The sequence below is a fragment of the Arvicanthis niloticus genome, chromosome 2, assembly GCF_011762505.2.
Source record: "Arvicanthis niloticus isolate mArvNil1 chromosome 2, mArvNil1.pat.X, whole genome shotgun sequence".
Classification (NCBI taxonomy): domain Eukaryota; kingdom Metazoa; phylum Chordata; class Mammalia; order Rodentia; family Muridae; genus Arvicanthis; species Arvicanthis niloticus.
The window spans coordinates 98,245,366-98,272,115 of record NC_047659.1 but is presented as its reverse complement, the minus strand read 5'-3'; the positions used below and the strand labels follow the sequence as shown (position 1 = coordinate 98,272,115).

Sequence of the window (26,750 nt, the reverse complement as noted above, 5' to 3'; positions counted from 1 at the left end):
TGCATTCTTACAGGGGCCCTTCCTAACCAGCAGCCTGCAAGGGCTCCCCCTTTCCTGTCATTTATCAATTCAAGATGCCTACCTTGTTAGAGTTTATCTATTCCTTTCCCTGTCTTGTTCATGTTATCCCTGGTGCTTAATGGGAATTCATAAGTGCCTGTTGACTAAATAAATCCAGGGGTGAGCAACAAACACCACATAGCTGTGTTGGAGTTTGGGGAGGTGGCTAAGCCACTCTGATCAGCCTCCAGGCTGATGAGCTTCAAGACCTGGACCACAAGATGCACTGTAGAATGTAGCTTACTAAACACTCCAGTACCCAGAGCTGTCGTGGAGACCAGGATTTCACAGGAACACATGGATTTCCTGGGGGCAGGGGTGACAGGAAAACATTGTCCCTGGCCACCCCCAAACAGAGGAGCCATCAGATTCAATCTGAAACTGGATTTGAAGATTGAGAGCTACATCTTAAGTCTCTCACAGAGTGGGGCCACAGAGCCTAGAGTAGATCCTCTCCTCTGATCTGGTAGGGTTTCTGGAGACCCCAGTTCAGTGCCAGATGCCTAGTTTGGACAAAGAGATGTCACAAGGCAACCATATTTTGTCTGGTCTTTCCTACTGGGCTGCTTCCCTTCTGAGAAACACTTTCAGAACCCCAGTTTACAAACATCACAGCCAGAGCCCACCTCCTATATTCAAGATCAAGGAAAGGAACAGCATCCCTGGGCATGACCCTTTGCCGAGACTGATACCCAGAACTGCCCCCTATTCAACCTCAGGAAACAAACTCTATTCTGAAGCTCAAGCTAGGCTGAGGACAGAGACTGCAGAGTCCTCATGGCCCCCGAAGCAATCCTAACATCTGACCTCTTCAGAAAATAGCAAAGGCTAAGTTCTAACAACCTTCATGCACCAAACTGCTCTGTGTCTGCTTCCTACTATGCTACTTTGAGCAGGTCTACATGGGTCCAGAAGCCTGGCCCTCTACAGAGTAGGGAGTGACTCCCTGGGAGCCCATGTGGGCACTTGGATAGTCAGCATGACACATTGTTGCATGAAGCAAACACCCAACTTTATTTCTGCCTTTTCCCATATGGATAAAGTGCCCTTTCTCATTAGTTCAAGGTTCTGGTTACCCTCCAACCCCCAAGCAGGGCTTCCCTGGCCTCCCAATAGGCTCCTGGAGAATGAAGGGCTCTTGGCCCAGACCCTAGCACCTACATGCTTTGTTCTTAGAAGAAACCTCATGGAAGATCAAGAAGGAGTGTGGCATGGCTAAAGGACAAGTAGTGTGATATCTGCTCCTCAGTGTCTTCTATTTGAGCACCTTGTGGGCAAAACAAACAGTGATCTGATATGGGACTAAGATTCAAGGTTGCTGTCCAGGGACTGCTGGTGTTGCCAAGGCCTCCACCATGCAGAGCTGGTAAGAAGCCGCCTCTTGCTAGTCCAACTTAGCAGGAGAACAAAGTGGGCTCTCTGCCTCCCGGAGAGCAGGGCTTAACCCCAGGGTTTCAGAACATCTTTAGAGCCAGGCATCCTGGACAGCAGGATATTCAGGGTCCCAGCCACAGGGCTTCCCACTGAGGTCCATGCCTAAGACAGCACTTGAATCCATGCTGGGAGCTAGTTCTCAGTTGTAGAACTTCCAGACGCCTTCAGGGCTGGAACCTTGCTCTTGACAATGACTCCCAGGATCCTGTCTCCATGCCAAGCATCTTCCAAGGCTAGGGCTCAAGCCAAGAAAAGCCCCTGAGGCCTCTCTATCCCTAAGAACTCTGCAGAGATGGGGGTGTTGTGGGGGAGAGATCAAGAGAGTGACCTGGGCCTCCAAGAATAGTCAGTGCAAGGGACAAGACAGGGGTGATGCCCAGAGGGGCCAAGGACTAGATGACCTAGCTGCTCTGGGCAGAATATACCTTCTCCACTTGGGGACAGAAGTCTACTGGCTCAGTCTCTGGGCACTTCTCTAATGTGACTTCCAGATGCACAGCCTCCTGGAAGCAGAGCTAGCCTCTCAAAGGCATCTTGGATAGGTGCTGGCTTGGCTCTGGCTTCTGGAAATGGATCAGGAGGTGCCGTGGGTGCCTGGGCTGGCTGGAACTGCTCTAGAGAAATGCTGTCTGCACCTGCTCCAGGCCCTGATTTTGAAGCAGCAGCTAGCATCTGAGGCGGTCTTGCTGAGGCTCCCACACTGAATGTGCTCTGGGCAGGATGCTCCCATCCTTGCTGGCTGTCCACAAGCCCAGCAATACCCTGGCCTCCAGTCCTGGAGCCACTGGGGGCAGAGCTTCCAGATTCCTCTGACAGTGCCTCCAGAAGTCTTTGTAGATGTGATATAGAGGCAGGAGAGAGGCTTTTCCCATCACTGTGGGCCTCCAACCCTAGAGCAGGAGAGAGCAGAAGTTAGGTCTCAGAACTGCAAAAGAAAGCATATAGTATGGCTGCAAGTATTAACATTGGCTTTGGCTTTACTGAAGGGGCTATGGAGCCAGACTCAGAGGTCTCTGATAGCCCACAAGGTCCCTACTAAGGCACAAACTATTACATTCCTACTGCATATCAGTACAACCGTTGGGTGTGATGGTCTGTGCCTATATCTCTCTGTACTTGAGAGATTGAAGCTGAAGAACTGGGAATTTGTGGTCAGCCTAGGTTACACAGAGAGACCATGTCTTGAAGACAAATAGGAACAGCCAGGACAACTGAGGTGTGTTATTCCTTCCTCATTTGGCCCCTCAGGTCACCGCAAGAAGATCCTGCTGGCCTTCCTGCCCACACTCCAGCAGCCCAGTTGGGCTTCTGTTAGCCCAACTGACCATATAGCCTTCTCCTAACACATCTGTCTTCAGCCACCCAGCACACACCTCCCACCCGCACATCTTGAACATCTTCTGGAGCCATTTCTGTTCAGACCAAAGGAGGACATCAGAAGCCCCTGAGTGCTCTCCAGTCTGCACTGCCAGGAGGGGGAAGACCTCTTTGCTTTCTTTCTCTTTGTTGCCACACCCAGACCTTGACTGGCACTATTTTGTACAACCCCACTGCTGCCTCATGGTCTCTTCATTTCTGCTCTCATACTTAGATCATCAGTGTCCCATGACCCATCCATGCTATCTCCTTTAACCAGTGGCCCTCCTCCTGCCTGATTCTGCTGGTCTCACAGCTATGTCCCCTCTCTGAACTACATCAGCACCAGAAACTACAGGAGTCAAAGCCCCCATTTCTAGCAATTTATTATCAAGCAGCAGTTTGTTGTCCACCTCAGTTGCCATCATCCCTCCACAGGGACCACATACCCAGCCACCTTCTATCCCAAGTTCCTGCCACACCCCAGTCCCAGTCCCCAGTACCATCCTATGTCCTGCTGTTTCTACCAGGTTCAGCTACTACTTTGTAGGCCATGGCCCTCCCACTCTGTCAGCAGCTTCCCCTCACTGTGTGGAGCCAAGGCCATGAGTGATCTCCAGATCTGCCTGTGGACCCAGGTCCACTCCTGTTGTCTTCCTTCCCACTATGTCTATGTCTGACCCTCACTCCCGCCTTTCTGACTAGCCTTCCTTTCTCCTCCAGGACCTGCCCCCCTCCACTTTGTCATCATTTCAACACCCAAACATGCCAGTCTGTCCGCCACTGTGGCAGCCCACCTTTGGGCCAGTTCCTCCCAATCCCAGTTCTCTGCTTTCCATGATCATCAGAGCTCCAGGCTGACCTGCAATGCTCACACATCTCATTCTCTAGTGTTAAAAACTATGTAGTATGTGATTTTATATATATATATATATATATATATATATATATATATATATATAAAATCAGCGAATGTGACATTAAGAGCAAAACTTAAGCCAGTATGGTGGCACATGCCTCTAATTTCAGCACTGGTAAAGGTGAGCCAATCTCCGAGTTAGAGGCTAGTTTAGTCTATATGTTGAGTTCCAGCACAGCCACCATACATAGTGAGACCCTGACTCAGAATGAAAGGGAAGGGGGTTGCTGTTCAAATATTATTATCTAGGAAGCAAAAATCAAGCACACAGACGTGAGGAAATATTTCCAAGTGACATAACGAACAAAGAGATACTAAGAATATTTTTTTTAAACTATCACTCAGCAAGAAAAACCCCAATCCAACTGAGAATGAGGCAAAGATCTGTGTAGACATTTGTCTAAAATCAAAAGGGTATACAGAGGACCTGTCATCTCATAAAGAGGCTGGAGGTAGCTAGCCATTAGAGAAATGCAACCCAGAGTGGCAATAGATACTTCCATTCCCACCGGGGATGCTCATAACCAAAAGCATAGACTATAAACCTCAGCAATTATGCAGAAAAGTTAGTATCACCATATATAGGTAATGGAGTTTTTAAGTGGATCAGCTGCTTTGGAAGACAGCCGAGTACGGAGTCACCAGGGGGCCTAGAAACGTTATGCCTGGGACAGATACCAACATAATATATTCATAATGGTCCCAAAGCAGAAATAATTCAAATGTCCATCAAGTGGTGAAGAAGTGTGAATGTCATTCAGCAGAAGAGGAATGGAGTGCTCATAGGTACAATAAAGCATGAATAGCAAAGGTTCTGTGGGGGGCAGTGAGCCAGACACAAAAGGCGCGCGGCTCCATTTATATGAAATGTCTAGACAAGGTAAATCCATAGAGGCAGAAGGTAGATTACTGACTATCTAGGACTGGTAGGGAAAGGGGGTGGAACTAACTCAGGTGTAGATGACCTAGAAATAAAATCTGGGTCACAGGCGCACACAGCAGCTTCACTGGGTGTCACACTGTCTTCCAGAAGGGTTGCAGCCATTTATGGTCCTGTTGGTAGGGTACAAACATCTTTTGCCCTGTACCCTTTTTGAGTATCTGATATTATCATCACCGAGATAGTAGACTTCTGCTCATTTAGGGAGAGTGAATGTTGTAATTGCTTTAATCATTTGATTTCTTCCAAGGTGCTTATTAACCACATCATGCATTTTTCGATCTGTATTTTGACTTTGTTTACAGCACTTTCATAATACTACTAGTTACATTCAGAAGCATCTTGACTTTATAATTTGTATTTTAGATTTACTTGTGATGTCTCCCAATAGCGCTCATTATGGTTACTGTTGGATTTATTAATCTTTCTAGTTGTTAGGGTTATATGTGAAGAAATTCTTCTCCATCCCAATGTTATAGAGACATTTTGCTATTTTCTTGCTAAACTTTTTACAGTTTCTCCACTCACATATAAGTCTTTTATGTAATGTTGTGTGACAGTAGGTGCCTAGGTACCTAGTTGTCTCAGAACCATCTAGAGCAATGGCTCTCAACCTTCTCAATGCTGCCACCCTTTATTACAGTTCCTCATGTGGTGACAGTGACATCCAACCATAACTTTAATTGCTACTTTGTAACTAATTTTGCTACTGTTATAAATTATAATGTAAATATCTAATATGTGATCCCTCTAAAAGGGTTGTTGGATCCCCAAAGGGGTTGAAACCCATAGGTTGAGAACCACAAGCTATTCTTTCTTTCATAATCAAGTTCCCACCCCTGGAGTTTTTCATTTTTTTTTTTTTTTTTTTTGAGACAGGATGTCATTATATAGCTTTGGTTATCCTGGACCTCACTATGTAGACCAGACTTGTCTCCAGCTTACAGAGATCCACCTGCCTCTGCCGTGCTGGATTACATTAGAGCTGTGTACCACCGTGCCTGCTAGATTTTCATTTGAATAGAGTCCACTTCAGAACTTTCCAGTCTGTTTCCACAGACACTTTTGTATCTCTATACCCATCCTCTTGCACTTAGAGCCCTATATTCAGAATGCAGACAGGTTTTTATACGTTTGCGTACTTTACATATACAAAAGGACATTTTGTAAACTTCTAACTGGCTAGGGCAGTCTTTCCACACCCCCTTTTGTGTTGTTGCTGGTTTTGCTCACAGGTCTGTGCTGCCATACCAGGCCCCGCCACTGCTTTACATCAAGAATGTCTTGGCCGCAGTCTTTCATCTCACATAAGTTGCTCTGCCAATATTATCAAATTTGTCATGGTTTTTAGTGTGAATTTTTAAAGATTTATTTTGTTTTTAAATATGGGGGGGGGCATATGTGCAGGTGAGTGCAGATGCCTGCTGGAGGTCCTGGGGTCACAGGTTATAGTGAGCTGCCTACCATAGGTGCTGGGAACCAAATTCAGTAATGCTTGTCCTTAACCACTAAGCCATCTCTCCAGGCCCTTGAGAGTGAATTCATTGGATCTATAGATCAAACCGGAAGTTAAATTTTTAAACACTGTCTTCCTATCTATAGCTAGGACGTACACTTATTTAAGTGTTTCTGATACAGGTTGTCACTATGTAGGCCAGGTGGGCCTCAAACTTGTGACTGGCCCTACCCCCTCACTTCCAAGTGCTAGGATCACAGTCATGCATCACACTTGGCGATTTTTTAAATAAATATTCCCCCCTGGAGAGTTTTTTACATAGCTTTCATCTCTTGTTCTATGTGTTCTCATTTAAAATCATTTTGAAGGCTTGCAGAAATATAATTTTTATTATCAGTCGAGTATACTGATATGTTAAAATTATCCTAGTCTTAATTTGTTCATTGATTTTGCCTGTTTCAGTATTATAATCTATGATTAGTAACAGTTGCTTCTTTTGGTTTTGTTGTTGTTGTTGTTGTTGGTTTTCGAGGCAGGGTTTCTCTGTGTAAGCATGGCTGTCCTGGTACTCACTTCATAGACCAGGCTGGCCTCAGATCCAGCTGCATCTGCCTCCCAAACGCTGGGATTCAAGGTGTCATCACCACCACTGAGTAGATTTTTGCCTCCTTTCTAAACACCAAAACTTTGTATCTTTTCTTGACTTAAGATGGCAGTGGCTAAGTGTTGTAGGATATTAGATCACACTGTGAACCCTGAGATTGTGTTATTTACTGAAAAAAAAAAAATCTGCTTCTGCCTCACTCTTAGCACACACCTTTAATTCCTCTGGCTTGAACACAGACATGTTCTTAGTAGGTTGATAGAAGGAAGTACCCATGTTTGAAAGTAATATCTAATTGAGTGGCAGACAAAGTGACAAATCAGAGAAGGATTTGAAAGAATAGGATATGCCTAATTCTCATGAGAGGAGAGAGAGGAAAGGGAAGCCACACAGAGAAAGAGCGAGAGGGAGTGGGGGAAAGCAGGAGGCAGTTTTACTGGAAAGTGTTTTACAGACACGGGTTAAAGGGAGAATAAGGTAGACACAGGTAAAGACAGAACAAGCCAGAGAATAAGAAGGAGCCTGAAGATTAGAACACATTTCAAAGGTTAGTATGAGGCCAAATAGAGCAATTCAGTCAGAGACCCAGAGAGGAGCCAGATTGAATCAGTCAGCTTGGAGAGGCCCAGAATAGCTGAGTTGAACCAGCCAGCCACAGTTCAGAACTAGAAAGGGTGAGCTTATTCAGTAGCAAGTCTCAGAGGCAGAAGACATTCTAGGTCTAGTTTAGATTGTTCTGAAACTAGAAGCTTCCAGGACTAGGGACTAGGTTAGCAGACTGAGGCAGTAAGCTTTGGAGATGACAATTACATCAGGCGAATAAAAGGTACTTTTACACCTAAGACCTCCATTTCAATACTGAATAGATGGATAATAGTGGGAAAACTTATCTTGGTCCTAAGATTTAATATTTTGTCATTAAAAATTATTTCTACTCTAAGTTTTGGTAGATGTCCATTATCTGTGTTATTTCTCTTTGCTAATGGGTTTTAGTCTTTAGCAGGTATTAAGTCTTTTTGAATATGTTTCCAAACTTACTCATGATGAATCATAGTGACCCAACCCACCTCTCCTTGCCTCTTCACCATCCCTTACATCTTTACCCTCACACGTCAGTACCATTCCCTAGATTAAGTCACTTACCTCTCCTGTGGGAGTCAGGGACACTTCGGCTACAGTTATACAGCCTGCAGACCCGGGTGATATCTGAGGTACTCAGATTCCATCGCTGGCCAATATGAACACTGGAGGTCCAGAGTGGTATGATGGTGGGCTGCCCACGCCAGCTGAAGGCAAACCTAGAACCCAGGGGTGGGACCTGTGTTAGATCACAGTAGAGAAGCTGGCTAGGAGGGCAGTGCAAGGGTGTGGGGAATAGGGAGCAAGAAGGGAGGGGGCAAAGGGAGGGAGGGCCAAGGCAGGGCCAAGGAGCAGGAGGAAGGGGTGGAGAGGGCAAGGAATGGGGGCAGGAGGCAGAAGGCACAGGGAAGGGGGGGGGAAAGTGTGCTCACCTCCCATAATGCATCACTGACGAGTAGTCATAGGGAACCAACATATTGCTACTCTGAGACTTGATGAAGTTGATTTCAAAACCTTAAAGCACAGACACACACACCTTAAATATATAACAAGAAGACAGGCAGGGAAGAGCAGGCAAGGAAGGGGAAGTGGAGCCACTTCTGAGAATCCACAACCTATGAGTGGAAGAGTCTGGCTCCCCTGGATGAACCTTTTTTATCTGACCCCGTTTTCTGCACCTTTGCTACCCTACTCTACTTGGCCATGGAAATAATCCAGACCTGTACCAGGGGCGCCTCAAGGCCATGTAACCTAACCTCCTGCAAGCCTACTCCACCTTTCTCTCCTTCCTAATTCACTTTGCATGGCACTGATCATTGCAAACCTACAGCATCCACAAAGCTGTGGTGGTTGTGCCTTAGACACTTGTACCCTGTCTACTCAAAAGATGCGCTGTCCTCTCCATTCAGGATTCTGGTCCCTGGCCCTTTGGTACCTAAACCATCTTATCTTCCCATCTCAGACCTGGATCCCAGCAGTCCAATCATCCTAGTTGCCCAGAATGCCCATTTTTTCCCCTCCAGGCTAGTGAGGAAGGAAAGGCTGCTGCCTACTCAGGGCTGCTGTTCTTTACATCTTTGTTGCCCTACCCCTCCCCCCCACCAGACCCAGCAGGCCATGGCCACACTATTCTTCTCCAAAGACATCGGCAGCCTCTTTAATCAGAGCCCCCACAGAATACCAATTTTTTCTTTTCAAAGACCCTTTATTTTAAAATGTAAGTTTGAATAGGCAATATAGACCTCTAACTCAAAAACCAAGTTATTTAGCCAGGCATAGTACTGCACACATCTTTAACCTCAGCACTTGGGAGACAGAGGCAGGAGGATCTCTGTAAGTTCAAGGCCAGCCTGGTCTGCATAGTGAGTTCCAGGACATCTACTGCTACATAATGAGACCTTGTCTCAAGAAAACAAAATAAAAACAACAAATGACAAGTATCTAGTGTGCACAATGGCCTGAGCGCAATCCCCAGTACCATGGAAATACAATACGCATTTATTAAAGATAATATACACAAATATTAAAGATAGTATGAGTCTCCCACACCACCTGCTTCCTCTGAAGTTCTACCTCTCAATCCTTAAAGAATTACTATGATTAGGTTGATGCCTTTACAGAGTTTATGCGCATTAGTGACAGTGGATCTCACTTTTCATATTTTCCCTGTTAGGATAGCAGACCTTTTTTGTTGGCACTAGGATAGAAACCTAGTTACCAGCCAGACAAGTGCTGTACCTCTTTGCTTCGTCCCTAGCCCTAGGTGGGTAGTGGTTTTGAGCCACTTTGGTTGTTAGAAAACACTAACCTCAAGAGCTATTCAACTCCAATTTATGCTTTTACCTTAATTAATTCCCCCCTTTAACTTAAACGGGCATGTTTAATGTATTTGTTCTCTTTGCCTTTATGGGTATAGGTTTTGACAACCTCTACATCCCCAGAATCTACCTTTAGCCAGAGACATTGGTTTTAAAATAGTGTTTTACAATTAAAGACAGAATCTATGTATCCTAGGCTTCACACTCACAAGCCTCTGCCTCAGCCCCCACAGTGCTACATAGTTTTCTCTTCCTTTCCTTCCTTTTGAAAACCCCTGCAATTCCTTTCGCCTCCAGAACTAAAATGATTTGACTCTAGCTCCCACTTGAGAGCAGTTTGGGGGTTGGTTGGTCGCTGGCTTCTCCTCTGTCATGATCAGGATGTCTGCACTGTTTTTTCAAATCTAGTTCGTTTCTCACAGCCTGTCATGGGATGCGTGCTTGCAAGCACCCAGGAGCATTTGCAAAGATCACGGTCACCTCCAGCTCTACCCAACCAATCCTGTCCTTCTGTCATGTGCTACCTAGTTACCTCAAAGCACGGTCTCTGGATAAGTTTCACACTTTTCATCTGGCCGTCCCCAGAGCATCAGGAGAGGCTCCTCAGCAGTTCCCACGGGCAGGAGGCCTCTGCCTCCTCCGCACTCCCAAACGCTGTGGGTCCCGTCCCTTCACAAGCACTCCTCCTGTCCAAGGCAGTTAGCATTTTTGCCACTGAGCCCTTGAGTCCCACATACAGGCTTACACTGCAATCTGATACCTGTGCAATGCCCAGAACACATGCTTCCTGTTGGCATCAGGGCTCTTCCTTATGTCAGCCTTTGCTCTGCCACTTCCAGGGAATTCTCTTGAGCCACATGTCCATTGGTGCCATCTTGTGCTCCCTCAGCCTTTCAGCACTGTCCCTTCCCTGACCCATGCATCTGAGCTGCCCCTCTGAATTTCTGTCTTGGCTCATTGTTCCCAACTGACACACAACCCCTGCCCCAGTAGCATCTGCAGTGTGGGGGACAGCTGAGCCAGTGAGCCAAGACTCAAAGGACAGTACCAACCTCACATTCAGATGACTGACAATGGCGGAGGGAAGCAAGACATGAAGCAAATGGTTGATGTTCTTTCTTGGGTACAACTATGGAGGTCCAGAGCAACAACCACAGGGATCACTCTCAAATACCAGAGGGGCATGAATCCCACTTGCCTCACGAGAAAGGAATAGACAGTATGGGGGATGAACTCTTCCAGGGGAGGTGAGCAACTTAACTTCAACCCTGACCTGAGGTCTGTATCCCTCAGGGTCCTCTGGGCCCAGCCTAGGCATCTGACTTACCCGGGAGGATCTCATTCCAGTTGACTCGGATGTATCGGTCCCGGTCTGCCCGTGAATGCTCATGCCAGAAGCCAAGCACGTGCATAAGCTCATGTAGGACAATGCCCCGGCCCTTCTGGAGACAAGTGGGTGCCAAGGACACCATCTGCATCCCTCCACTTCGTCCCACACCAGAGAAGCACCTGCAAGACCATGAGGGTGAGCTGGAGTGGAGGTGAGCTAACTGGGTGTACTGGCAGGTAGTGTCAACTTGACACAAGCTGAAGTTATCACAGAGAAAGGAGCCTCCCTTGAGAAACTGCCTCCATGAGATCCAGCTGTAAGGCATTTGCTCAACTGACCAAGGGTGGGAGGTGCCATCCCTGAGCTGGTAGTCCCAGGTTCTTTAAGAAAGCCAGCTAAGCAAGCCAGGGGAAGCAAGCCAGTAACAACATCCCTTCATGGCCTCTGCATCAGCTTCTGCTTCCTGACCTGCTTGAGTTCCTGTCCTGACTTTCTTTGGTGATGAACAGCAATATGGAAATGTAAGCTGGATAAACCCTTTCCTCTCCAACTTGCTTCTTGGCCATGATGTTTGTGCAGGAATAGAAACCCTGACTAAGACACTGGGCATCAGGACAGACACTGCTTGTGCTCTAGAAGCTGGGACGGACCAGTACAGAATGCTCGTCTCCATCCTAGACTCTACTCCCAGACTTTCTGTCCCATCTCCCAGGTCCCTTGACAGCTTGGCCTGTGAAGAAGCCTCAGTACTACATGAGCTGCCAAAAGGTGGCACCTGACACTCATGCACAACAGAAGCAGACCTATGTCATAAGCCTGAGTCAGACTTCTTACACACCATGGCAGGCCCCAATGAAGGTAGAATATAGGCATTATCACTACCCCTACCTCAGAAAGGAAGCAGAAGAGGTTAAAATAAGGGACTCATCTAGATTCAAATGGCACATGAGTGACAGAACCAGGACCCAACATTTGCTCAGATTCATACAAGACCTCTGAAGGTGAGGGCTTGAAGGTCCAGACCATGAATAAACCATTCAGGGGAGGCTGGGGTTAAAACCAAGAAAACAGACCCAGAAATAGGCTTAGATTTGTGCACAGTAAGGGATAAAAAGAGAGTGAGCTCTCTTCCTCCCACCCCCAACACACACCACCCCCATCCACCAGGAGCACCTACCCTGCCATAGGAAGGATGAAAACAAAATCTCTCTGACCATGGTAGGCAACAAACCGGATGCATGTGAAATGTTCAAACTCAGCAAAGGCCTCCATAATGACCTGGCGGCTGGGTTCATCTGGGAAAGACACACCATGGCTGACCCCCTGCAGAGGTCCCATAGCTCTTGAGGAACTTTGAAGTTCACATGGGGGTTGAGACCAGAACAGTAAGCTCACCTTCCAACACGGTGTTCAGAGAGGACAGTGTTGAAGAGGAGAGGAACCCTGAGCTGCAGAAAGATCCTAGCTGTATGACTACACATGGCTCAGAGGGGCCTAGAGAGTCCCACCAGCATCTCCAGTATTTCAATACCCCATCTGCCACAGCTCAGAATGCCCTGGGGATAGGAGCTCTGCACAGCACTATTGGCATAAGAGAGAGGGGTGTGGTTCTGCAGAAGGAGATGCATAATGTATAGATGCTGCAGGAGTCCCGATACATAGGGAAGGAGGGTGGGAAGGCCCGCCTCAGCTCTCACTCACCATACTTGCTGGAAAGCAGGAAGGGGATCTCCACAATGCCACCAACACCCTTGGGCCATTTATTATTGGTCACTGACAACAATCGGAAGGGGCTCTGAGGAGAGAGGGCAGCTCAGAGTTAAATGGAAGACACAGGCCACCTAAGCTTCCTGATTCTCCAGGGTGCCATGCCTAAGCCTAAGATGTGAGAGGTGGGGCATGGACTTGGGAGTGAGGAAACCATTAGAAGGGAGACGGAAGCATGGGAAGTTGATGGGCCAGCTGGGAGAACTCAGACGACAGAGGTTACAACTTATCCTATCAAGTAGATAAAAGCACCTAAGGTTGATACCCAGGAGGTCTGGCCCAGGAGGGCTCAGCCATTCCCAAGCACCTCCATGGAACAGGAATATGGCAGAGCTTCCCCTAACATAAGAACAGGAAGCATCCTACTCAGAGTGACAGTCTGACAATTCTTCCCTCCCATCTTCCACTAACCAGAACTCTACAGTGTAGGCTTCATGGCTACCAGAAAGCTCTGCACCTCTAGCCATCAATATTTGATTCTGCTCTGTGGGTTTCAAATGCCAGGTACATGTGTACACATCTCAAATGGATAACCTAAGCTCTCCTGCCTATGGACTCCAGCACAGCCTCGGTGGCCATTAGTCTCTGAACAAGTAGGAGCGTCTTGCTTTCCACTGCTGACATAATCAGCAGCGCTCTGCCACCTATGATGGCACTACTTCTCCTGACCAATGTGTCCTCTCTCTGAAATAAGTCATTTTCATTTCTCTTGGCCTCCTCCCTCCCAACTCAGCCTCCATCCACAGGCATGATGGTCTTTCCATGTTACTTCTTATTCTGGTTTCCCTAAGAGGAATCTTAACAGCCACCCAGGTCTCACACACACGCACAAGTCAATCTGGGCTCATGTCTCTGGGGGTTTTTTGAGGGGGTGGGGGGAGGTTCTGTTTTTCAAGACAGGGTTTCTCTGTGTAGCGCTGGCTGTCCTGGAACTCATTATGCAGACCAGGAGGCCTCAAACTCAGAGATCCACCTGCCTCTGCCTCCCTCCCAAGTGCTGGGATTAAAGGCCAGCACCACCACCACCAGACCTAAGTTTAAGTTTCTAGCCTCGTGTTTTCTAAGCACTGTCCCTGAGCAGGGTGTCAAATGGAGCCCTCTTGGGCAGACTAAGTAGTCACTTCAGCTGTCACCACTATCATATTCATAATGACCTTGAAGGTGGTACCAAGCCAGCCATACAAACCAAAGATAGGCCCCAACTGTCAAGCACTCATGACACCTAGAAGAGGGTTCTGAGAGCTCTCATAGCCTTGAAGATGTTCACACCCCATGTGCGTACTCACTGGCCGGATGATGTCTCCTTCTACCAGGAAGCTGCTTTCTGGAGTCTCCTCTGAGATGAGCCCTTGGAGGGAAAGGAAGAAGAGATATGTGTGAGCCTTGACATCCAGAACACAGGCTTGGACAGACCCAGCAATATATACCAGTGTCTGTATCTTCTACTTTGGGACTAAACCTTCATGAGCACCAAGGCGGTGTGGCTTTGGGAAAGTGCAATAGCACCTGCTGAATCCCAGCCTGCAAAAGTGTGTGAGGCTCTCAGCCTGCTTGCGTCTCTCCCCTGGCTAAACACAGTCCATGGCTCCCTCAGCATGTGTGATCCAATCCCAACTCCAGGCCCCCTGCTCTCAGGATGCAGCCTCTTCTTCCATCCAGGTTCACTCCATCGCACTCCCCAGAACATGTCCTGGTCTCTCCTGCCTTACCTTGCTCCCACCCAGCACCTAGTTCCTGTTATCTTTGTTATATTCTGAGCCCTTGAGGCAGCTAGGAACTGAAATTACAAGTCATAACCGTAAGAAGGGAGTTGAGAAGGGTGAATACTTCTCGTCTTCCTCCTATCAGGGAACCTTCTGCAGCTGACTTCTGGGAAGAGAAATCTCAGGAGGACCCATGAGGCAGTGAAGGAAGCCACAGAAGGCTCGAGAGGAATACAGGAGCACTGCCGAATCCCATCATAACTTCTGACTACGGATGGCGACACAGACTAGACCCAACCCCTTGTGAGTCCCTTAGGTAGGAAAAGTCACCCCAGGATCATCTGATCAAGGCTGCATCCTGAAATCTAAAGGCCACTCTCTAGGATCTGGTACAGTTGTGTAGTCTTAACCCTCGGAGCCATCATTCACAGCAGCTGCAGCTAGTTCTGTTTCCAACAAGACGTCAACTAGGCAGGGACAGCTGCTAGCAACTACTGAGAGTCCTAGCACGGGAAAAACTTTGTGACTTTGAGAGTGAGTACCAGGGAAGACTCTTGTTTCTGGCTCCTTCCAGAAGCCATATGACTGACCAAGGATTGGGGTCCATCTGAGCTTCTAATCAGCTCACAGAGAAAGAAAGGAGCAGTGGTCACCACCTACCCTAAGGTAAGGTTACCTCTGTTCTGCCAACATTTCAATCCATGATGGCTCCAAGATCTGAATTCATTTGCATTGCCACCAACTTCAGCCCAATGTATCTTTGTTCCTCATGTCTGAGATCCCCAGACAGATGCCCTGAGCCACAGGGCATCATCCCTAACAACCCACCCCACCTGGCTAGGTCACACCTACACACCGTTCCTCACAGAGTGACTGGCATGTTCTCAAGTATCTGCCGATTATTTTGCTCAAGTCCCAGGCTGAGAGGACACCAATGCTCTCTTATCAGATAATTTTAAAGAAATTTACAGTGTCTCATAAAAATAATTAACCAGCAAAAGAATATAGAAAAACAGACTTTAGCATCTCCTCATGAAACTTGCATTTATTTAGAAGTCTCTGCATATGTGGGGACATTTCCTCTCAATCTTGTCCACATGTCCACATCCAGCATGGCTTTTGGGGTATGGCCCTGTGGTCTCACCTTGGTTAATTGCGGGGATGTCCTTGTCCTGAGATATCCGGCTTCCCTCAGGAGTGAAGCCTTCTGGGACACTGGTACTGCAGACTCCTGAACATCTGGATGCTGAGGGTGCTCCCAGGTTCAAACCTGGCTCAGGCAGACAAGTGCAGACACATAGATGCCCCCAGGGCTCCATTGTGAGATAGGACAGTAGGACACGGGGAAACTGAGGGATTTGGGCAGCAAAACCCAGCCCCTTCCCGGAGAGGCCTCCCAGCAGGCATCCCTGAAGCCTGCCTGGCTATCTCACTCAGTCATACCTAGTGACAAGGTTTAGATGCCTTCAATGAAGGAGGTCCCTTTAAGGGACTAACACTTAGCTCAGAAAGGTTAAGGCAGCTAATATGAGGCAGAAAAGAGACACAATGGACTTTAAATCTTGAAGTGGCACCAGACTAAGGACTAGCCTCAACCCCTTCTCTTGAATTTATTTTTTTAATTCAGGCTAAGTGCCTGCTGCCCTAGCCAGGCTAGAACAGAGCCTCTACCTTAAAACAAGTAGATACGTGGTATGACGCTTGGCAATCTGCTGTTAGGTGGGCCCTCTCTGCTCCTGCAAGTATCAGGAGCCTCCTCCTCGGGCCCCAGGAGCTGTAGGCACAGCCCTGCCCACTGGAGCTGTGAGACGCAGTTAAGATTACTTTAAGCCACAGCCCGATGACCCAGAGGCTGGAGCCAGCTTACCTGGCAAGGAGAGTATAGTTAACACCCAAAGCCACGGGCTTCCCATGCGACCCATGGTGAGTCCGCGCTGCCCTCTCAGCAAGCTCTGCACAGGACTGCGGCAGGGAAGGAGCTCCGTAGCTCAGGCGCCCACCCCCTTTAATAGGGGCTTCTCCAGCCCGCACCTGCAGCCTCCCAACCAGCTCCACCTGCAGTTCCTCCCAACGACTGGCACCTGAAGACCTGCCCAGTCTTACTGAGGACCCTACCTGTCCCCAGGCCTGAGCCTCCTAGGCCATAGTCCCACCCATCTTGACTGAAGTGGGTAAAAAGTGGGCAAGGGACACAAAACAAACCCTTAAGATACCCTTTAGCCATGTAGCTTCCCCGAGATTCCCCTTTCTGCCGCCAGAGGGCAGAGAAGCAATGCAGCTTCATGTAGCTCATGAGCTGGATTGAGATCCTAGCACTAAAAAGGGGCTTTTCCTGTCCCACCCTAACACAGAAAATCTACTGGAAAACTCAAGGAGCCTCTCCCCATGAGGTCACCACACCTGTATGAGCTTCTCTCTCTGTCTCTCTCTCTCCCCCTCTTCCCCTCTTCCCCCTCTCCCATCTCCCCCTCCCTATCTCTCCTCCCCTTCCTTCCCCACTCTCTCTCTAAGAGAGGGTCTCATTATGTAGCTTTGGTTGTCCCGGAACTCACTTATGTAGACCAGGCTGGCCTCAAACTTAGAGCGATCTGCCTGCTGCCTGCCTCTGCCTCCTGAGTGCTGAGACATGTGCCACTATGCCAGCTATAAGCTTTTATTTCAGAGACCATATAGGAAAGTGCACAGTTACACAGGCACAGGTTGCAGGAGCCTGTGAAACTCCACACTGAATACCAGCACCATCAGCACCCAGAGACACCTCCCGCAGCAGAGGGGACACTTCTGAACTCTCAGACTCTCATGTGACTGTGGTCCTTCCAATGCCACGGCCCACTGGCATGATCAGCCAGGGCTCCTTCCCAATTTGCTAATTCAAAATGCAAAGCTCCTGGACTTTCTTCCTGTCCTTTACATCCTGCCACCCAGAGACCCTGCCTGGATCGACAGCCTGGAACACACCAAGTCCATTCCATGTTCAGTGAGGAAAAGCCAGAGCCGAGGGCACTGGTTGTTACCACAGGGCCCGTTGGCATTCCTGCTGAGTCTGGGGGTAGCATTTCTCAGGAAATAGAAGTTAGAGCCACATTTGGGGGTGAGGGGTATAAAAGCAGATGCTACTACTGATGCCTGAGCGAAGTGTGTACTGGTTTCCATGCATCTGATGAATATGCTCATTAGCTCGACTAAAAGAATCATTCCTTCACGGCACTTATATTTGTCAATGCTTGTCAGGTACCTTAAACACTCAAATTTTTTTGCCATAAAAAAAGAAGACATGAGTGGTCATGGTGGTTCACACCTATAATCCCATAGAAGCCGAATGAAACTAGCCTGGGTTACATAATGAGGGCCCATCTTAAAAAAAAAAAAAAAAAAAAAAAAAAAAAAAAAAAAAAAAAAAAAAAAAAAAAAAACCACGGCCTAAGTACTTAAATGTGCTTAGTAAACTCATTATCACATTAGTGGCAAACCTCATAGCTGGTTAGAAATGCAGTCTTTCCTTCCAACAAGAATGTCATGAACTGAGTCGGAGTAGCCAGTGACAAGAAGACAATATTGCTCAACGTGAGTCACAAGGCTCCATTTTGAGCGCAACACAAACCAGCTAGTGCCGGAGGGATCTGAGAGCTTTGCATTTCAACTCAGTGTGATCGTGCCAGCAATTCATTTCATAAATTAGTGCTGCTCTCTGCCTTGGCTGGGGAAACATTTTGCAGTTCACAGTGGTTAATACAGGGAATCCTAACTGGTCAGTGTGCTGAGAATAAGTGGCTCTGAGCACTCGTCCTTAAATGGAACATCTGTATCACCCAGTCCTCCCCAAGGCACAGAGAATGTCTCATCTCAGATGAAGGAGCAGAAAGAGCGTTAAGAGCCAGCAGATCAGGAGGAGATGTGAAATGCTGTCTCCTGGGCATGACATGGCTGTAGCATTCCAACTTGTAGCAATTGAGGTTATTTGTGCAAGATCAAGCCAGGTTCCAGTCAGGGATGCAGAGGGGCTCTCAAGGCCTCTACTCTAGCTAAGCAGCTATTGGCGATAAGTGATTGTTGGAGTGGTCTTTTTCTTTGGGGGCATGGCCACACTCCACTGGATGGCACTACCCCCATGAGCACTTGGGAAGCACTAACTGGACATGGTGGGTTAAGAAATAACAGGACATAAGGGTGGGAGAGAGATGTGCTGAGAGGGAGCTGGTGGAGGGAGGGGTGAATATGAGCACGCATGTGTATACATGCATGGGATTCTCAGCATATGTATACATGCATGGGATTCTCAGCATATGTATACATGTATGGGATTCTCAAAGAGTATGTATTTTTAAAAGGAGACAAACGTTGTCTGGCCCCACTCATTGAGGTCCCCAGAGTCACCAATTCAGCGAAGGCAGAGGCCACCTGGAGGACAATTTGGGAGTCAGTGTCAACTTACAATGTGTTGCCATTTTTCAAGATGGAGAGTTCTAGAGACAATCTATTATCTAACACTACAGAACACTTAGAATGGTGAAGTTGATTAAGTTTGTTATGGCTTTCACACACACACACAAATTTGAAGGACAGAGTATGAAATGTCATTTGTAGTCACACCTTTGATCACGGTACTTGGGAGACAAAGGCAGGTGGATCTCTTTGTGAGTTTGAGGTCAACTTGATCTACATATCCAGGTCCAGACAAGTCAAGGCCACATAGTAAGACTGTCTAAAAAAAAGGAAAGAAGGAAGGAAGGAGAAAAGGAAGGAGAGAAAAGAAAGAAAGGCTATTTGCTGGGAGGCTAAGATGTCAGAAACAGAAAGGCAAGGAATGAGGTGTAACGGGACCGCCAGCAGCCAGCCATGCTGTATATAAGATGGTGATGAAATGTCAATGACTCTGGGGCACAGGTGTCACCCTGAGATGAACATCAAGTCCACAGGTAGGTCCCAATAGAAATTAGTAAGGTTGCCTGCCCCGTGGCCTGGTGCAGGTAGGCACCACTATAATAAATAGATATGTGACAGAAAGGGGGGTAGAAAAACTGAGTGGTGTGTGTGTGTGTGTGTGAAACTGGAGGTGAAACTGGAGATGTGATGGCAGTGACGGGTGAGAGAGAGGGTTGGTGGACATGCTGTCATTGCCCAGGAAGGTCAACAGAATGACAGTCTGGAGCTTATGCAGATGCAGACTCCGCTCCCAAACCTTCTGCTTGGCCTTGAAATCCTGCTGGCTCTGGGTAACAGATGAAAAAAGATTTACTTTCTGGATTAGACCTCCTTAAAGGACCCACAGGAAGCCATGTTGGTGTCTATAATCCATGCTGCTGCCCCAGGATGGATGAAGCCTGAGATCAGTATAAACACAAATCTGTGCCTCTCTCTCTGATTGATGACTTGATGACGTCCTTGGGCTTTGCTGCCTAGGAGGGGACGAAGTGTGGGGTAGGAAGCATCCTGATGTGATCAGCATTTGTAGCCACCTGAGGCCATGTTGTAGCATCTGCCCACGGACTGTGCATCTGCTGTGAGCCATGAGTGTGAGCCCTGATATGGCCAGCCCACTTGATGTCTGTAGTCACTACAGAAGCAGGCTGCCTGAAACCATGTTAATGTCTGTGGGTGTAGGTGTGGGAGAGCTGGCCCCGTCCCTCACTGGCTCTTCCTCTGTGGATGGCTTCTGGTGTGGATGCAAGCTAAGACTCATCCTCCCTGTGGGTCACTAAGAATTCAACCATGCTCCAGTGAATATATGGACAAAATGGATTTGTTTTTTCCTGGGGTTGGGGGGCAGGAATGGAACGTCCTGGGGGAGGGAAGCAGGCATGAAAAAACTGGGAGGTGAGCACAATTAGGGTGCCTGGTGTGAGATTCCTAAATAAATAATCATTTTAAAAAATGAATACAGTTTCTGAAGAAGGCTCATAACAACCCTAGCTTTTGAGTGCCTTACCCCAGGGCAGAGAGAATGGGTGCCAGGGGCAAGTTATGCACCCTTCATTCAACCCAGGGAGCCAGTGCCCTCCATCTGAATGCCCTCAGCCAACACACACCTGCTCACCACACACTGAGTCAATGTGGTTCCCACGGAAACAGGGTCTGCTCAGGGAAGCACAGAGCTGCTGAGATTGAGACCTACATCTTCTGAACCTCCCAATTCAACCTCAACCTGTGTGGGAAAGACCCCAGGCCAGGGCAGGGAAGACCACTCAGTCATTCAGCCATCGCAGACATGGACTTGAGACCAGACAATGTGGTATTGCTCTCTCTTTTTTTTTTTTTTTAACAAAACACTGTTTTTATTAACACAACCTCAATGTTCTATATAAATATAAAGTGCTGTTTCCAACGCCCCCTCCCTGGCCCACGGGGCTGGGAGGAAGTCAGGGAGGGAGTGTTAAATGTCAGTTGAACACAAATAACTTTTCAGCACCAATTACAGCAAGATGCCCACACACTCACACACAAAAGTAAGATGTTGATAATATGACACACACTTCACTTCCTGGCTCCCCTGGGAGCACAAGGCTTAAGCTTTGGGTCAAGGGCTGAACACACCTAGACATGCTTTCTGCTTATCACAGCTTGTTTTCTGAGCTCTTGGGTTACCAAGAGCTTTAATATAGTGGGACGGCAATACATGGGTTTAGAGTCCAATTAATTTCTGCTAAGTTAAAGGAGGGAGAGCAAATAAGGGCCAGCCCTTAAGCCCCCTCAGAAGAGCACCATATCAGAATAGTCATTCTGGATTTCCTAGCACCCCAGTTTGACTACAAGGTGAGGAAGAAGGAGCTGGGCCAGAGAGGAGCCCAGCCGTCCACAGCAGCTTCCCCCAGGAGTCAGTGAAAGCCAGAACTGTGGGGTGGGGTCAGGCTGGGCCTTGCCTCAGTGACACAGCACCTGGGTCTCAAGCTGCAGCAGCTGCCCCATGAAACTGAAGTTGGGGGAGATGACTCCACGACGTTGCTTAACAAAGTCAAAGGCCTCGTCCAGCCGTACCCGGTGGCTCTGAATCAGGTATGCCAGGCAGATAGTGGCTGAGCGAGAGATGCCTGCTTGGCAGTGCACCAGCACCCGGCCCCCACTATTCTTCACTGAGTCTGAAAAGGAAATGGGGGGCAGAGAGTCAGACAGGAAGGTGGACAGAGGAATTAGGTGCCCTGTTCCTTCTCCCCTACAGTTCCCACAGACTCCTGGGCTGAGGCTCCCTTACCAATGAAGCTGATAGCCTCCTGGAACCAGGCACTGATCTCCACCATCTGGTTATCTTCTACTGGAATGCTCTTGTAACAGAAAAGACCCTCGAAGTGGTTGGGGCAGCTGGCAGAGACATTGAGAACGGCTGTGATACCGCAGGCCTGCAGCCCCTGAAGATCTGAGGAGTGGTTGCAGCTGCCCAAGTACAGGTAGGGTAAGATTTCCACGGGACCACCCTGTAGGAGAAAGGGGACCGTGGTGAGACCTCAGCCTTGGCCTGGAGGTCTTGAGTGAGACATCCTGGGCTGGCTAGAAACAAGGGGTGCTCTAGGCCAGTCTTCTGACCCAGGACAGAACTTGACGTCTTGGAGGCCACAAGGGGACATATGTTCAAACACCGTGTGTCACATATGCCTTAAAGTCTGTGTGAGGACATACAGGTTCACACCATTTGCAGGTCACACATACACTCCCCACACAGGGGAATGTGTACTTGAACACACCCCTAGCTTTCCCCCACTGGCTCTCTCCAGAGGCACCCTTCTAGAATGCACAATGAGGCTAGATAGGAAGACAAAGAATTCGAGTATCAACTCACCTGGTCATAGATGGGAACCCTCGGGTCAGAACTGTTATTTTCGGCCCCAGCAGGAGGCAGAGCCTGGGCAGGGGCTTCAGAGCACAGATCCGGACAGTATGCCTGGAAGTTCTCGAAACCGCCTGCGGGGAGGAAAAGCAAGAGAGACACGGTATGATTAGCCAAGAGGTTAGGCACCGGGTGCGGGGCGAAGGGTGCAGGGCACAGGGCGCGGGCTCACCTCGCAAGAAGCACACGGCCGTGGGTGCCGCGCGCATCTCGTGCTGCAGTGCGGCTAGCAGCAGGTGAGCCGGGCCGTCGGGCGGGAGCTCGGCCACAGACGCGCTGCTTTCGTCCAGCACCACGGCGCGGGCCAGCTCCCCGCGACCCAGGCGCGCCCGGAGCGCGCGGTCGGGCAGCAGACAGGCGAGGGCGGCGGCGGGGGTGCGGCGCGCACGGCGCCGCAGCAGCGCGTTCCAGGGCACGGGTCGCGCGGCGCGCACGTGGCTCCGGCAGAAGGCCAGGAACGGGCGGCAGTCGAGCAGCAGCGTGCGCTCGGCCTCCCGCGGCTCCCGCAGCAGCGCGCCCAGCGCCGCGCACTCTAGCTCGCACGCCGCCTCCAGCCCCATGGCGATCGGCATCGCAAAGCTTCCCGCGGTCCTCTCCCTCGGCTCCGGCCGCGCGGCGTCTGTGTGGCGGGAGCTGACGGCTCTGGGTGCTCGTCGTCGCGCCCGGGCTTAAGTACTCGAGGGCTGGTCCCTCGGGTCACCATACAAGGGTAGGGCAGGAAGGCGCCGGTGCCCGCCCCCGCGGCTTCACGTGGGGCTCTAGCTGGGCCGCCCCCGGGGCTCCCGGAGCGGACGGGGGTGGGATGGGGTGGGGCATCAGGAGGAGGGACACGCGGGGGAAGAAACTGGGAACCAGACCGTGACAAGTGTCTGCCTGGAGTCTAGAGGCCCCACCCACGTCTCCCCAGTGTATACCCTCCAGTGCTCCCCCACTCTTTGCCGGGCTCCAGGCCACTAAGTGCTTGGGAACGTCTCAGCTGCATAGAGCCTTCGAATTACTTCGAATTACTTAGACTTCTTCACTTTTCCCATTTTCTCCCAGGGTTTTTATTCTAGGAATTTCGATAGCAAAAAAAAAATAAAATAAAATAAAAAATGGACAAATGACCTGTTGCTACCGATGATGATACACGATTAGGAAAGAGGAAAGACACCAATCGTCTCATTTTTAGAGAACTTAGGAAAATGTCTGTCCCTTTCTCTTCTAGTCATGCCCAGGCCCCGCTGGAGTAGTCCCATAAAACTAAAACGCTGGGTCTGGGGGGCTTTAATGGGGAAGGGGAGCAGGGGCCTGTGACGAGTTTCCACTTATGACTGGGACAGTTTCTTTCCCCAGGGGCCCAGGGAAACCCCCAAGAGCCTAAAAAGAAGTACTTCCCATGTCACAGGCCACAGCTAAAGAGGAACTCTACTGACGATGCTGGGCTCTCCCAGGGCCTAGCCAGGCCTGGCGGGAATTTCAGGGGAAGAAGAACTACTCACAGAACCTGTCCCCTTCTGACCCCTTAAGAGCTGCAAACCCTTCTGGGACAGGCTCTGGTCCCACACCAAGCTGTAAGAATGAAAAACTGGGTATCTCACAGCCATTCTGCCCTCCCCCACTCAGGTGCCTGCCCCCTCCTCCCGGATGTGGTGAGGCCCAGCTGCACGTGGGCTCCAGGGACACTCCTGGGTTGGCGGGCAAGAAATTTGGTAGGTGGCTGAAAACTCCATCTGAAACAGGCAAAGTGGGTGGGGACAGTGTTCAGAACCCAGTCTCCCCAATCTTTATTCCCCTGAGCCAGTCCTCTGTGCCTGTAGTAAGACCCTTCCAGCTTCCATGAAGACCCTATGTTTCCACTGTCTTGGAGGCTTATGGCTAGAACCTGTGTGAACCCCCAACATAAGCTATGGTAGGTATATAGGTGCTGGAGCAGAATAGTATGCTTTTCCTCTTTTGTTTGGGGAACTTGGCTCTTGTGGGGGATACAGAATTCGAGGGAGAGCTACAAGGACTCCTGGACCAGGAACCATGGACCTGTGTCTCAGTGGCACCACCATGCAAGTTGGTCCCAGGGCTTTAAGGCCGTGCCACAGCCTGGGTCCCTTCCCACCAAGCCGGTCTGGAGGCTGATACAGCAGAACTGTCAGCCCAGCCAGGGAGTCTGGGCCATAGATCCCTGAAGCTGATAGGGGCTCTTATCCTTAGCATCAACCTCACAGATGACTTAATGACTGATTCCAGGGACAAATTACAGAGCATGAAGGGGGACCATCATGTCTAGTCTTGCTGAACAGAGTCACCTGCCTGCCATGCCTGGAGCCACAGCCTTCCAGCTGTGGAGAAGAGGGGAGACCCTGCTGCTGAGGTCCCTGCAGCAGGAATGAAATCAGCTTAGCTTTGAGAGAAACTCCAGCCCCTTGACTCCAGTGCTGGACTGAGCTGCTGGGCCTCCTTGCAGGGTGAGAGTGTGTTGCTCAAACTTTTTTGGGTGCCTCGGTCCTTGCATATGAGCCAGTATGGATCTGTCACACATACATTCCAAAGCCACTGTCCTTGGCGTGGTACTCTTTTCAGCTCTGACAAACACAGATGATCTCAACGAGGCCAAACTTAACCATAAAAGAGCAGCTTGCCTTCATCTTCTGCTGGAGTCCCAAATCAGAGGGGAAACCCCCACCTTCAATACCTGATGAAAGTCCAAGGCTGGGGTAGAAGAGCCCACATCCCTCCCCAGCTCCTGTTCTGACTAAAGATCCCCCGATACCGACACCAATGAGTCATCTGTAGGGTGTCTGCTACCCCTTGCTCCCTCCTCAGGACCCTGTTTCTCCAGAGCTATTTGCTGGGAGCCTGCGAAGAGGAGGCAGGACTCTGGACATATGCTGGCCATAGCATGAGATGGGGCCCCAGCCAGGCTCTCTGCCAATGCTTCATCACTAGACAGTAAGTGACCACACAATTGGTTTCTGTTTAAGGTTGTTCATGGCCTGGCTGCTACAGAACAGACCTAACAAGTGAGTTTGGGGCTCAGGTTTTATTTATTTTTCTTTCTTCAATTAAAACCGTGTGGGACTCGTTTGGGAGAAGTGATGATTCTCTGTGTTGTTCTTTTCTGTAACCATTCATTTGGTTGGCTGCTTAGACGTCACTGGCCTTCTGCCTTTGGGATTCCAGTTTGTCCACCCAGCTTGCTTGCAAGCATGGGTTTCCCTTCCACAATCAGATGCTCCAGGCTCTACCCTGATGCTCTTTCCGTTCCTCCTCAGTCCAAGCCCAGCCTCAAGCAGATGGCCCAGGGTGGAAAGGAGATGTGAGTGACTGGGCAGAGAGGCTGGAGACAGGGTAGTCATAAAGGTGAGAGTGACCGTGGTGATGAGTGACAGGCCACCCCCAGCCCTGCCTGAAGAGGGAGTGAGTCAGGAGTGACGTCAGCTTTCCGGTGCCAGGCCTCCCACCCAGATGCTATGCTGCAGCCACCCCCATAGGCTCCTGTCAGGCAAAGACCTGAACCCCAGGCGCTGAGCTCAGCTGCCATCACGGCCTTGCCAGAAGGTCACATGGCCCATTCAGTCTCCTGCTGGGGAAGGTGACTCAGGAAGACCCAAAGATCATGCTGGTCAGAAGTAGACAGGCATGTGGTAGGCAGAACTGGCATGTCCTACATGTCTGTCAGATTAGCTTATAGGGGCAGAGGGATGTAGGCAGCTCTACCAAGGAGGGTCCCCTGGACCAGCCCTCATGCTGAATATGGGCGAGAGGGGCCTGCCATCTGAGCTCTGGGTCCCTCTTGTACCCATGCAGTCCTCTGATATGCAGAGACAGAATCTGAATAGGGCACTGAAGAACTCCAGAGCACACAGTGAGGAAGTTCTGTTTTTCATATCCCTTTCGATGATCCGACTCTGTCCACTTGTGGCTGGCTGGCTTTGGGGCCCCTGTGACCTCTGCTCTTCTTCCTCTTCACCAATGCTCAGGTCCCTCACCCCTGCATTCATTCACTGACTCAGTCCTGAGAACTTGAGTGCCAGACCTGCTTTGGGGGTGGGGATCTAGCAGTAAACCCCTAGTGACGCCTTCAAGGAGCTGACCTCATCCTCCCAGAAATACTTGCTTTCATGATTATGTTGTATTCGTGGCCAGTGACACTAGTTATCCATTAGAGTAATGGTTATCTTTTTCCTTTTAAAATAAATGCTAGGGTTGTAAAAGAAAATCAAGTCAACTTAGGAAAGCTATTAGGTAAGACACAGACAGTTCCCAAACACTTTGTAAGTGATGATGCAGGTAGGAGACGCCAGAGTGGGAACACCTTGCCCTGGAGGGCACAGTCACAGCCCCTTCCAGCTTTGAGCGCTGTGTGGTTCTGGGGATCTGGCTCTCCCCATGGCTATGGTCTCCCATAAAGACAAGAGCATGAGTCACAGGGGAAAGAGGATCCACAGTGCACAATGGTGAGCACCCCCATGGTCAGGGCAGAGTCTATACC

At 49.4% G+C, this 26,750-nt stretch overlaps 2 protein-coding genes across 2 annotated transcripts; both read right to left on the bottom strand.

Annotated features, from left to right (window-relative positions):
• Positions 1-1,067: 1,067 nt before the first annotated feature.
• On the bottom strand, positions 1,068-16,431 carry Astl (astacin like metalloendopeptidase). The gene is made up of 9 exons (XM_034495583.2): positions 16,334-16,431; positions 15,611-15,736; positions 14,050-14,111; positions 12,698-12,791; positions 12,174-12,291; positions 10,994-11,175; positions 8,281-8,362; positions 7,913-8,067; positions 1,068-2,384 (listed from the first exon to the last, which is right to left on the bottom strand). Exons 1-9 carry the CDS (start codon positions 16,386-16,388, stop codon positions 1,951-1,953), a joined length of 1,308 nt encoding a protein of 435 aa, XP_034351474.1. The 5' UTR covers positions 16,389-16,431; the 3' UTR covers positions 1,068-1,950.
• Positions 16,432-20,707: 4,276 nt separating this feature from the next.
• Positions 20,708-23,033, bottom strand: Dusp2 (dual specificity phosphatase 2). The gene is made up of 4 exons (XM_034496499.2): positions 22,455-23,033; positions 22,235-22,356; positions 21,653-21,872; positions 20,708-21,539 (listed from the first exon to the last, which is right to left on the bottom strand). Exons 1-4 carry the CDS (start codon positions 22,852-22,854, stop codon positions 21,325-21,327), a joined length of 957 nt encoding a protein of 318 aa, XP_034352390.1. The 5' UTR covers positions 22,855-23,033; the 3' UTR covers positions 20,708-21,324.
• Positions 23,034-26,750: the final 3,717 nt, after the last annotated feature.